The 12,059-nt window shown below is 48.2% G+C and overlaps 1 protein-coding gene and 1 long non-coding RNA gene across 7 annotated transcripts in view; one reads left to right on the top strand and one right to left on the bottom strand.

The window, feature by feature from the left end:
* Positions 1–12,059, bottom strand: part of PDE4A (phosphodiesterase 4A) — a 339,410-nt gene that overhangs the window by 19,625 nt on the left and 307,726 nt on the right. For all 6 annotated transcript variants that reach the window (XM_082205418.1, XM_082205417.1, XM_082205419.1 and 3 more), the window contains one exon: positions 4,796–4,889. In XM_082205418.1, the coding sequence (XP_082061544.1) occupies positions 4,796–4,889 (94 nt within the window). The remainder of the gene's footprint in view (positions 1–4,795; positions 4,890–12,059) is intronic.
* Positions 769–5,279, top strand: LOC309522336. Its single transcript, XR_014215039.1, has 3 exons — positions 769–1,173; positions 4,762–4,856; positions 4,956–5,279. It is a non-coding gene; the product is annotated as an uncharacterized lncRNA (long non-coding RNA).

Below are 12,059 nucleotides of genomic sequence, written 5' to 3'. Positions count from 1 at the left end.
CCATCAAGTCGGGGCCAGTACTGAAAAGGCCCTGGCCCTAGTTGAGACCAATCTAACCACCTTGCGACCTGGGACCTCCAAAAATGTTATCATTTGTGGACCTTAAGGTCCTCCGCAGGGCATGCCCGGAGAGGCGGTCCTGTAGGTACTTGGGTCCTAGGCCGCAAGGCAGTAACTCCCCATCCAACCCGCCCCCAACCCCCCAATTCCATCCATTCCTTTAAATCTATTACCTGTGGACGAGGTATCATGCAATTGCATTCAGCCAGGACTAGAGGGCTCCACTGATCTTTTCAGGAAATGTGCACACTGGAGCTTCAAGGGATGGGGGCAAGGATGTAGTGATTCGGGGGCTGTAGGCCTCTAAGAAGGCTGTGGGGCAGTTTTGTGGAGAGACTCACCCTCAGGAGTGCAGGGCCTCGTTCCCCCACCTTCTTCAAGGACCGTCTCCAGGGGCAAGAAGTCACGGGTGGGGGGCACCCACTGGGAGAAGAGAGGAGGTGGTGGGGACAGCCTGCCCAGGGGTAGGTGGCGAGCCGTGGGTGAGCCCAGCGGGGGCAGGAAGTGGGGAGGGCGCAGGGTGAGGGGGAAGTGAGAGCGGGTCACATCATGGCAGGGCAGAGCTATGCCCCAATTATACCTGCGGGAGAAGCAGCGGCAGGGGGGCCTCATGGTCGAGTGGGGAGGGGGGCTAGAGGCCCTGGGGCAAGCAGTGCACAAGCCATCGCTGCATTCTAGAGTCGGTTGCTAAGAAGCAGGATTGTGACCCCTCAGAGCACCCAGCCAACCAGCAGGCAGTGGGGCTTTCTCGCGAGGGCAAAGCAGAACCCTTTGTCGAGCCACCTCCGCTGCCCTCCAGGGCCCTTCTTCATCCCAAACGCTTCCAAAAGATGCAGAGCTCCCAGACCCCCTCAAGCTCAGTTGAGCACAAAATCAGAAGTGGCTTTCTACCAAGACTGGCAGAGTGTGAGGACATCTCTCGTGGAAAGAGAGATAGTGGCCCAGAACCTCCCATAGCCAATTTGCTAATGGAGCCACCTTTTATGCAGACAGGGCAAGAGGACAGATTCAACCCCATCTTCCACAACAGGACAGCTTCCTGGGTGACCAAGAGCATCCTGGGATTTGCTTGTGAGCTGGACATAATAGACTCCACGGGCTGCCTCCAGTATGGTGAGTGATCCTTGACTTGCCGGCCTATTTTGCTTGAATGGTACAATCAGCTCAGGAACAGAAGAGGTTCCTCTCTTTTCCTCACCCCAACTACAGTCATACCTCAGGTTAAATATGCTTCAGGTTGAGCATTTTCAGGTTACGCTCCATGGCGACCCGGAAGTAACGAAGTGCGTTACTTCCGGGTTTCGCTGCTCGCACATGACAGACACGGCAAATCGCAACCCGCACACACACAGACGCGGGTTACGTTCGCTTCAGGATGCGAAGGGGGCTCCGAAATGGATCTCGTTTGCATCCAGAGGTACCACTGTAGTAGATCCCTCTCCCAACTCTGAGCTAGGAAGAACTCAGAAGTCCTGGCTATTTCCTACAACATAATCCCACGCCTATTTCCACACAGCCAAGCATGGGATCCAAATATCCCAGCGGTTCCCAGACGCAGTTCTATTCTGTCCTGCTAGACGCAACTTCCTCTGCCAATATCGGAAACCACCCAGGTTTTCTCCTGCTCTGTAGGGCAGGACTCGAACCAATGGCTGCAAGTTGCAAGAAATGAGATTCCAACTAAACATCAGGAAGAACTTTCTGACGGTAAGAGCTGTTCAGCAGTGGAACGAACTCCCTCGAGTGGTGGTGGGCACTGCTTCCTTGAAGGTTTTTAAGCAGAGCTGGATGGCTATCTGTCACAAATGCTTTAGCTGAGATTCCTGCACTGTACGGGGTTGAGCTAGATGACCCTTGGGGTCCCTTCCAATCTATGATTCTGTCATTCTCCTCGCAGCAGCTCTATGCCAGCAAAAATAGTCTGGGCTCTGGGCCAACCAGCTAAAACCAATAGCCTAGATTTGATCTCTCTTTCTTTGATCTCACTCACCTTTTGCACCTCAGCAGCCTTTACTGCCCCACCACCTGACCTGGGCAGGACATGCCGCAGTTGCTTATGCGGAGGAAGAGCGAGTGTGAATTCTGGCCCCAGCACAACTTGCCCTTGGCCTCAGCCCTCAGCCTGAGTTCCGGCTCCCTCACAAGGCTCCCATTGAAGGGGCCGTTTGCATCAACATTTGCTTAAGGCTGGGTATTTGCATCTGCTGACGTCAATGGATGCCTGGCTTCTTGGGAACTCAGTTAATGGAGGCACCCGGGAGTTTGCCTTGAATGTCCTCAGCTACCAGCTGCCTTTTTCTGGCTGAGGGGAGCGTGTGGGTCTGTCGCAGGGAGATACAGGGAGGAATCTCCAACTCAGCAAGTGCCCGAATGACCACATATACTTGAATGCGTTGTCTAGACACTGTTTTTCTTATGTCAACAGTGTACAGTGGTGCCTTGCAAGACGAAATTAATCCGTTCCGCGAGTCTCTTCGTCTTGCGGTTTTTTCGTCTTGCGAAGCACGGCTATTAGCGGCTTAGCGGCTATTAACAGCTTAGTGGCTTAGCGGCTATTAACGGCTTAGCGGCTTTAAGAAAAAGGAAACAAACTCGCAAGAACTCGCAAGACGTTTCGTCTTGCGAAGCAAGCCCATAGGGAAATTCGTCTTGCGGAACGACTCAAAAAACGGAAAACTCTTTCGTCTTGCGCGTTTTTCGTCTTGCGAGGTACCACTGTACACACCACAGAATGTGAGGTGCGCAGCATGGATTTGTGTCCATGACAGTGTCTGGAGGGGAAGTGTTCGCATATCATCGTATGTGTGCCTGAAGTGCCTCACAGTCCAATCCTATGCTCCTTATTCATGGGTTTCAAGGTGTTTTAATCAGAGTAAATGGTTTAGGCTCCAATCCTACACTCACTTGCCAGTGAGTTAAGTCCCACTGAACCCAAAGGGCCTTACTTCTGAGTGGAAATATCTAAACTTCCACTGTTAATCTGCAAGTGGAAAGAGCGCAGCATTAGCTTGTCCAGCCTCACATGGCATGGCCCAGCCCTCAAACGCAGGAATCTGGATCCTGTGACAGGAGGTGGTAGAGCCCATTGTCAAAGAGGAGGCACAGCCCTCAAGGGTGCTGGTTCCAGCTCTTGCACCCAGAGTTGTCCAACAGTTGAACTTCAGTTCAGACAAATAATCTGAAACTGGAAATGGACATGTAACCTTGGCGTAAGGTGGGGTTATGCACTGCCTACAGAATGCTAAGCTTACTAGGAAAGCTCAGCCACACCTAACCGTGAAACAAACAAAAAACAACAACACTGAAGCAAAACGTTTAAACAAGATAATGCAAAAGAAACAAACACAAATGGGATGGAAGTGATATTGAATAGGGAGGGGAAAAAGAGGTGCGCCAAAGTTTCACACTCAAGGTGATGAACATGGTTCTCCTCCTCCCCATTTCATTCTCACAACTATCCTGTGAGGTAGGTTAGGCTAAGTGATGGTGACTGGCCCAAGGTCACCCGGCGGGCTTCATGCCTGTGCGGGGATTCGAACCCTGCTCTCCCAGGTCCTAGTCTGACGCTCTTAACACTCCAACCACTACGCCACACTGGCTCTGAGCTGTTGAACTGTAACTCTGGACAACATAGTAGTAAGTCTCTTGGAGGCAAATTTGAACGTGGATGTCCTCTGGCCCCTTTACATTACTTTCAACTGTGTCTGTGCTTGAATATGCAATTCCAGCCACATTCTCACTGGAGTCTTGGGGAACTATGTGAAAAGGGAACTAGAAGTATCTTCATCCCCCTCCCCACCCATTCAATGCCTCACTGATCATCAAAAAGGGGGTGCTTGGGGGGTTATGTATGTGAACAGACAGTGGACCCTTGGGTTACGTTACCTTCGGGTAATGTAACTTTTGGGTTGCTAATGTGGCAAACCCGGAAGTGTATACTTCTGGGTTTCGTCACACGCGCATGTGCAGAAGCACTCCTCACACTTTGTGCATGTGCAGAAGTGCTCTATCACGCTGTTTGTGTGTGCAGAAGCGGCGCCTCTAGATGCGGACTTTTCGGGGTACAGATGGACCCCCGGAACAAACTAAGTTCATATCCGGAGGGTCCACTGCATTCATAAAACTTCACCTCTGCATTTGAGCTCAACTCTAAGGAAAATAACTTAATATTAAGAGATATCCCTGAAGAGATGCCTGACAAATTTTGGGTTAGTTCATTGTTAGACTCCAACAGGTAATATGAGAGCCATTTTTAGATTACAGCTAAGCTATGCAGACAGACCTAAATACATTTTAATCAGAGCCTATGACAATGGCCTGGAGAGATTAAAAATCCTACAGACTTTATGGCAAAGCTCCGAACTTTCCATTTCAGATTCAATTCCTCCTTTATCAGAAACCTTAAAGAAATGTACAACTTTAATGTTTGCCATGGGATTTTAGATTTAAATTAATTATTTTCCCATACAGGCCAGACAATATATGTTTATATCTCAGAACAATCCCCCCCATGCCATGCACACACTTTTTAAACAGTTTAAAGAACTCTAATAATCCTGAGAGCCAAATTGTGTAATGGTGATGTATGAGCAATGAGGAAAGTTGATGCTAGTTATTATTATTACTTGCTTATCCTGTGCTGCAAAAGAAAATTATACTAGGCATTAATATATTATTATTATTGCTTTCTTTTTCTTTCAGGTCCTCAACAGTCAAAAGGCACCTTTACACTCACCTAAGAAGGTGTTGGAAATATATTCAGAGACCTGGTTTCCAGAGCGGCTCATTTCAGAGAGGTGGGTTAGTTCACGGTTCAGCATTCTTTTGAACTGTCAGACAGAGGGGGAAAGAGAGAAGAGGAAGGAGTTAACATGGGTTTTCTGTCACATACACAGTTATGAACAGGTCATGCAATTGTGTGTCACTGTATATGACTTACAAGACAGTCTGAATTTGAACATGTATGCATACACAGGCATTGAGAAAGAGAACAACAACTAAAGAAGACGTTATTGGATCAGAACAAAGGACCCATCTAGGTCAACATTTGGTTGTCACAGAGGCCAACAAGATTCACACGGGAAGTCCAGAAGCAAGACATGAATGCAATTGCCTCTGACTCTGGAGGCAAACATCATGATGGCAGCCACATGGTCCATGAATACCTGTGAGCCACTACTTGTGAGCAAATGTGTGAGAGAATAAACATGTGTACCACATATTGAATCATGTGTGTTCTTCTAGTCCAGTGGTGGGTAACCTGTGGTCCAGTTGCTGTTAGGGCACCAGTTCCCAAGATTTCTGGCCATCCTGGGTGGGGCTGATGGGAGCTGGAGTCCACCAACATCGGGGTGTGTGTGTGTTAATTAGGTTCCCCACCACAGTGCAATGGATTTCAAACTGTCTTCCTAGGAATTACAGCATTTCTAAGGGGGCTTCCTACTGAGAAAACTGCAAATAAGCTTGTTTCCCACTTCCAATCATCTCCTGCTCACTGATTATGCTAGACTTCAGCTAGGCTCAACTGGCCTGGCCAGTTCTCTTGTCTGAATAGGGTGTGTGCACCCAATAACATGCACTGGAACCCTTTGTAACACATGTGGGGATTCACTGGCAGAAAAACCAACATTAGGGTAAGAAGCTTGACAACTGACACTCTTAGTAACACACATTACCCTTGCCCATGCATATATTTTTGTGTGAGTACACAAGCATGCATTCAGACTTTTCCCGTGTGTGGAGATGCTATTGTGTGGATACGGAGGTACAGTGTCTCAGCTGCACAAGAACGCTTGTGCAAGCGTGTGATGCATTGATACACAGTCATGGGAACTCACAGACTTTTATTAATACTGTTGCAAAAGTTGGGCGCCACTCCCAATCTCTGCCAAGCCATGGCAAAATTCCAAGGAGGTTCCAGGGTCTGTGCTTGTTTGAGATGCAAGACACAGCAGAGGCTGTCATAGCCTTAAGATATATGGTTTATTCACATATATATACTTTTAATCTGCGTGGAGTCCAGGAACTCAGCTACATTAGTAAAGAAACAGCGATTTGAATGCGCTATAAATATGTAACACCAGATGGCGCCAGAGAACAGGAAATTTTAAAACACAGTTTTCCATAGAGATTTTTCCCCTTTTGTTATAATGATCTAATTTTTGACTTATTTATAGTGGGGGTTTTTCCTGTGTCTAGATCCACTCCAGATCTTACAGCATGGCCATTTCAAAAGGGGCTTGTTCCCCACAGCAGTACAGCAGCTGATTCCAGGGCATTTCTCTCTACTTGCCTTCAGCCAGCCAGCCCGTCCAAGATCATTCTGGCCTTTTTTTCAGCCATTGTGCCAAAGGCTCCAGACTCTTCCTGTGACATCATGCCCAGTTACCCTGGCAACCTTCCGAATCCCCAGTCTCTGTTCACACTTCAGGGCAGAAGAGCAGGACTGTTCTCTTGCCTTGCCAATGGCCCTGCATTGTTTCTTAAAGGCCCAAGCATGGCCATGTTCTGCATAGGCTAGTCCAGGAATTCCTCCACAACTTGTATTTTCCCTTCATATCCCAAATAATCAAAATCCTACCATTTATTAATTTCTACTATTCACGAATAGACCCTGTTACCTCATATCTGTAACAATACAATACAAATACAATAACAATACAAAGGACATGCCATACCCATGGACACATGTTGCTTTAGCCCAAATGCAACCCAGAGTATGGAAAACTGACTTGCAAATGTGTGCGGACTCTCAAAACAGCTCAGGTTCAAGAGGGCTTCACGAGTGAAACCCCAATCTATTGTGGCACAGGGACATCATTTACACAGAGAGGACAGGGAGGTCATCTCATCCACTGACCCATCCATGCCTCACCCACCAGCTGATGTTTCAACCCATATGCAATCATTGCACGTGAATAATTCCTTATGGGTCATCCGCATGTTTGACCAGCTTCATAAACTGGGTAGCTGTAATGGAAATGGCTCTTGATATTGAGAATGCACACCAAAGGCACAAATTCCCTAGTTTCATTTTTTAAAAATCCATGTTGATAACACAGCTGTCTCTTTATTATGACATTTTTTAAAAAACAACAACCCAACAACAAATGTTCTAAAAATACAGGGTTTTCCGTGTGATCTCATTGGGACAGGCGGTGGAATCTAAGCTGGTCCATGGTCTAGTACTCTAGTTCAGGGGTCAGCAAACTTTTTCAGCAGGGGGCTGGTCCACTGTCCTTCAGACCTTGTGGGGTCAAGATGAAAAGCAGTTTGAGTCCCTCCTATTACTATTTCTGCATCTGAATGGTGTTAAAAGTGGGGCAAACAGCTTAACAGAAATCAAATACATATTGAAGGCAATGTAGGAGTTATATTTGCATATGAGACTAAGGAAAAGTGCTCATGTGTAAAATCTGTAGACATTAAGTGAATGGAACTGTTTTGTCTGCCTTGGTATTTTTGCACCTTGTTTTTTAACTGCAGTACCTTTAAGCTGATGACTTTATTAATAAACAATGACATTTAGGGGGGGGGAAAGACCTTGTGGGGGGCTGGACTATATTGGGGGGGGGGAATGAACGAATTCCTATGCCCCACAAATAACCCAGAGATGCATTTTAAATAAAAGGACACATTCTACTCATGTAAAAACATGCTGATTCCCAGAGGGCTGGATTGAGAAGGCAATTGGGCCGGATCCGGCACCCGGGCCTTAGTTTGCTTACCCATAGTTTAGATCAGTGGTGGGGAACCTGTGGCCCTCTGGATGCACGTGGACTGCAATTTGCAGCATCCCTGAACACTGACCACGCTGTCAGAAGTTGGAGTCCACCAACATCTGGAAGGCCACAAGTTCCCCACATTTGGGTGATGAACCAGGACTTCCGGGGAGGCGCCTTCGGCAATGGCTGGATTCCTCTGATCGGGAGGAATCAGCCCCGTGGAAATCTGGGTCTGGCCGCCACGGCGAAGGCGGAGACCCATTAAAAATCACAGGTGGGAGAAGCCTGTGAGTGTGGGATTCGGCGGGCACCTTTTGCGCCTCCCCCACTCATGGGGAAACCCGATTTCGGGGATCCAGAGCGACGTGGGGTGAGCGGCGCGGTGCTTCGAATCATCTGCTTCTTCCACGGAGCGAAGCCGCATAGCTGTTGTCGGAGAGCGTTCACTTTTTCCTGTGGACAATTTGACTCTAAAGTAACTACCCGTGAATAGAGCTTAATCGGGAAAATTGGATTTTTAAAAACATCTAATTTGGCATCGAAACGGGGAAGGTTCAATACAGGAAGTCCGCCTTCCCCTTTTGTAAATAGACTGAAGCAATTGAGGCTGCAAGCTGAAGTCTTGGAAAGCCTTTTGTAAAGACTAAATTTCCATAAGTAAAGAATATAATCCCCCCCTTGGAGGCAGGAGAAGGGGGGGGAGTTGTGGACTGAGTTTGCCTGCGGAAGAGACCAAGAGAGGCAAAATACCGCCGCTCGGACCCTGGGAACGGGCTGCTAGTAGGTCCGATGTTTGGTGGGATGTTTATTGACAGCGTTTGGATCGTTCATTGACAGCTAGCATAAGAGAAGATACATTGTTTCTACTGTCTCCAGCAGTGAAAGTAACTTTGAAATTAGTTTTGGGTCGTTTCAACTGTGCCTATAAGAGGATATTATGTATCAATACAAATAGAAACTGTTTCCCTCTAGTGGAAGTTCTTGAAACTGGTGGCTACATAAGATCTGGGCTGGGAAATTTCCAGCGGTAAGATAACACCCGTGAGACTGTGAGATTGACATTGAATCTATTGAGTGTTATGGCAGATGTGAAAGACGGAATGTCGCCAGAAGAGGCCTTAGCCTTCACAAGAAAATGGACGTGATAAATATGAAAGTGGATGTTGCAAATATTCAAACTGACTTAATGGTAGAAAGTTTAAATAACCTGGGACAAAAGGTGAATACTAATATAGAAACCACCCAGAAATTGATACAGGAATCTATCCTGATACGGCAAACTGCGGATGAAGTTAAGGAGAAAACCCTTGCTGCTGAAGTTAAAGTAATTCAACTGGAGAGAGTCCCATCCATTCAAGGACAACTTTATGAATTCATGCTGACACTGGTTATGACTGAACTTAAAGAGAAACAGATGAAATTGAGGATCAGAGCCCTACCCAAGGAAAATGTGAATTTATTCAAGGCAATTGTGAAGGATGTTGGCTTGAAGAGAAGGGGGATTTGGAAACAGGGTTAAATTGGAAGTGGTTATTGTTGGGCCGAGTTGTTGTGGCATGAGGGGGATGAGGGTTGCTGTGATGTTGGGGATGTTGCTTTTGCTTCAAACATTGCAAGCTTTGGATGGGAGGGATTGTTTCAGGAGGTGGCAGAGGGACCCCTCTAGATTTGTTTGGCAGGGCAGGAAGCCCTGAGTAAAACTTAAGATATTAACGGATGCTAAAGAAGGAGGTGGACTTGCCCTGCCAGACCCCTAAGTTTTGTTGTGAATCATCTGCTTTTTGCTGGCTGAGAGAATCGGCAGAATCCGAGACCAGGGAGAAGAGCTGGTGGAAGAAGACTGGAAGTTTAAAGACTATTTATAGAAATGTTGCAAAATTAATGAATGTTAGAACACAGTTGGAATGAAGTTATATGGCTTTAGCAGAAATGTCATAAGGAATTAAGTATAAATAGATCAATAGAGTATTAAAGGGAACAAAATAAGGTTAGAATGTGTTAAGATAACTATAGGATAGAACAGTGTTTCCCAACCTTTTTTGGGCAAAGGCACACTTGTTTATGGAAAAAATCTTGAGGCACACCACCATTACAGCCCCGTGACGTCAGCGCGCAGCGTCACGCCGGGAGGGACATGAATTGCTAGCAAATTACATAATCACCTCCTTGAGGGCTGGCTCATCTTCTCCGAAGGCAGAACCCCATTAATTAACAGCACAGACTCACACCATAGCCAAGACGAGGGGGGAAAACCTCAGTCATGCACAGTCATGCACATGTGGGGGCTAAATGAGGACGAAGACCGGGCAGAGAGCAGGGTTCAAATCACCCCACCTGGCCAGGACAATCCCTGGGTGCTCCCTTGGGCCACTCGCCTGACCCACCTCGCAGGGCTGTTGTTGCGAGGATAACACGGGGAGAACCACGCGCGCCCCCGGGAGCTCCTTGGAGGAGAAAGCGGGCGATGAATGCAATGCACGAAATATATGAGAGGCGACCAGGTTTTGCAGGTGAGGGGCCCCCGCCAGCCTCCGCTTCCAACACCCGGCGCAACGACGCCGAAGTTTCCCCCTGGGCTCGGCTCGGGGAGCAGCGCTGCTCCCCCCCGGCTCCCCTTAGCCCTCCCGGCTCTCTCTGCCGCCCACTGGGGACCCCCCTCACCTGCCAAGTCCGGAGCGCCGGTGGAAGTTGCATGCATGCATGCAGGGCGCCGCGTTGCCATTGCATTGCACTGCACTCCATGCAACGCCTGCATGCATGCATTGCCTTGCACGCCCGCCAAGGGGTCTCCCCGCGGTCTGATGCGTCCCCTCCGGCGCGGATGCAGCATTGCAAAAATACCCCCCCCGACGCAGCCCTAGCTGGGGGGCAGCCTCCGCCTCCGCCGCTCCGCCTCCGCGGGGATCCCCGGGCTGCATCCTGCCGCCCGATCTCCGCGGGGGCGCAGGCAGGCTGCGCGGGGTCTGCGCGGAAGAGCCCCTGCCCACCCGGCCGCCGCCGCTGCGCTCATTCCATGGCCGGGAGAAGAGCGCTTCAAACAAAACGCCAGGCCCGCCAGGCCACGCTGGGAAACGTAGTTTGCACACCCCGCGCGGGCGCGGAGTCCAAGGGCGAGGGGACTACGGATCCCCCCGGAGGGGGAGAGGCTGGGTGCAGGGATGGAGGGACGGGTGGGCGAGCAAGTGAGTGAGTGGCAGCCGCCAAGCCTTGGTCGAGAGCCAGGAAGGGCCTCCCCGGAGGAGGAGGGAGGCGCAGAGCGGGAGGGAGGGAGGGAACCCCAGGGGTCATCTAGTGACGGCGCCCCAATCGAAAATTTGACTTAAAAAAAAAAAATCTTTCGAATTTTTTAATTTTTCCCGCGGCACACCAGGCAACATCTCGCGGCACACTAGTGTGCCGCGGAACAATGGTTGGGAAACACTGGGATAGAAAACAGGGGGAGATGGAAAGGAATTGCTGAAATAATTAATTGATGTGGAATACAAAAAGGGAGGTGTGAGGAAGTCGTGAAAATAAGCGAACGAAAGATATGACATTGAAATTGTTTAATATGTTTTAAATGGTTTTTGTTTTGTTTTATTTGTCTTATGTGTTAGTTTTGTAGTGTTTTTGTATTGTATTGTGTTATTTTTCATTTGTTTTTCTTTTTTCTTTTTTTGTTTGTAGTGTTTAAATTTAAATTTTTGGAAACTCAATAAATATTATTTTTTTTAATTTAAATTTTTGGAAACTCAATAAATATTATTTTTTTAAAAAAAGTTCCCCACATTTGGTCCAGATGGATACACCAAATGTCAGATGATGTGGTAGCAGGTTTTCATACCCAGCATTGAAAAAAAGTGTGGTGAGCTCATTGGACATCAAAATCTTTGAAGTGGTTTTGTGTGTGTGTGTGTTTTGGTGGGTGGGTGGGTGGGGGGCAGACAGACACATTGTCTGGTAATCCTGCGTCAGACCTACTTCATTTCATCTTATCATTTCTAGAGCCTTGGTACCCCTTGGTGGTCTGAAGCTTCATCCCTTCCTGCAACCAGCACTACAAGGATTTGGGGCAAAGGGACTGGCTTTCCCAGTTCGGTGCCTGACATTGCTGTCATTTCAAAACCCACTTTGTCCTTGAAAAAACTCCCGGATGCTGCTCCCTGGCAGAAGGGTTGAGGTGACTCATCAGCTCGTCAGCCAAGACATGGGTAATGCTACAGACCGCCCAGCTGCAGCAGCCTCAGGAAGAAACCAAAGGGAAAAACCACCTTCCAGGAGGACTTCCACAGCGCT

This window comes from Podarcis vaucheri (genome assembly GCF_965113315.1).
Source record: "Podarcis vaucheri genome assembly, chromosome: 17".
In the NCBI taxonomy this organism is placed as follows: domain Eukaryota; kingdom Metazoa; phylum Chordata; class Lepidosauria; order Squamata; family Lacertidae; genus Podarcis; species Podarcis vaucheri.
The sequence above is the reverse complement of the archived record's forward strand: the minus strand, read 5'-3'. Positions and strand labels throughout refer to the sequence as shown.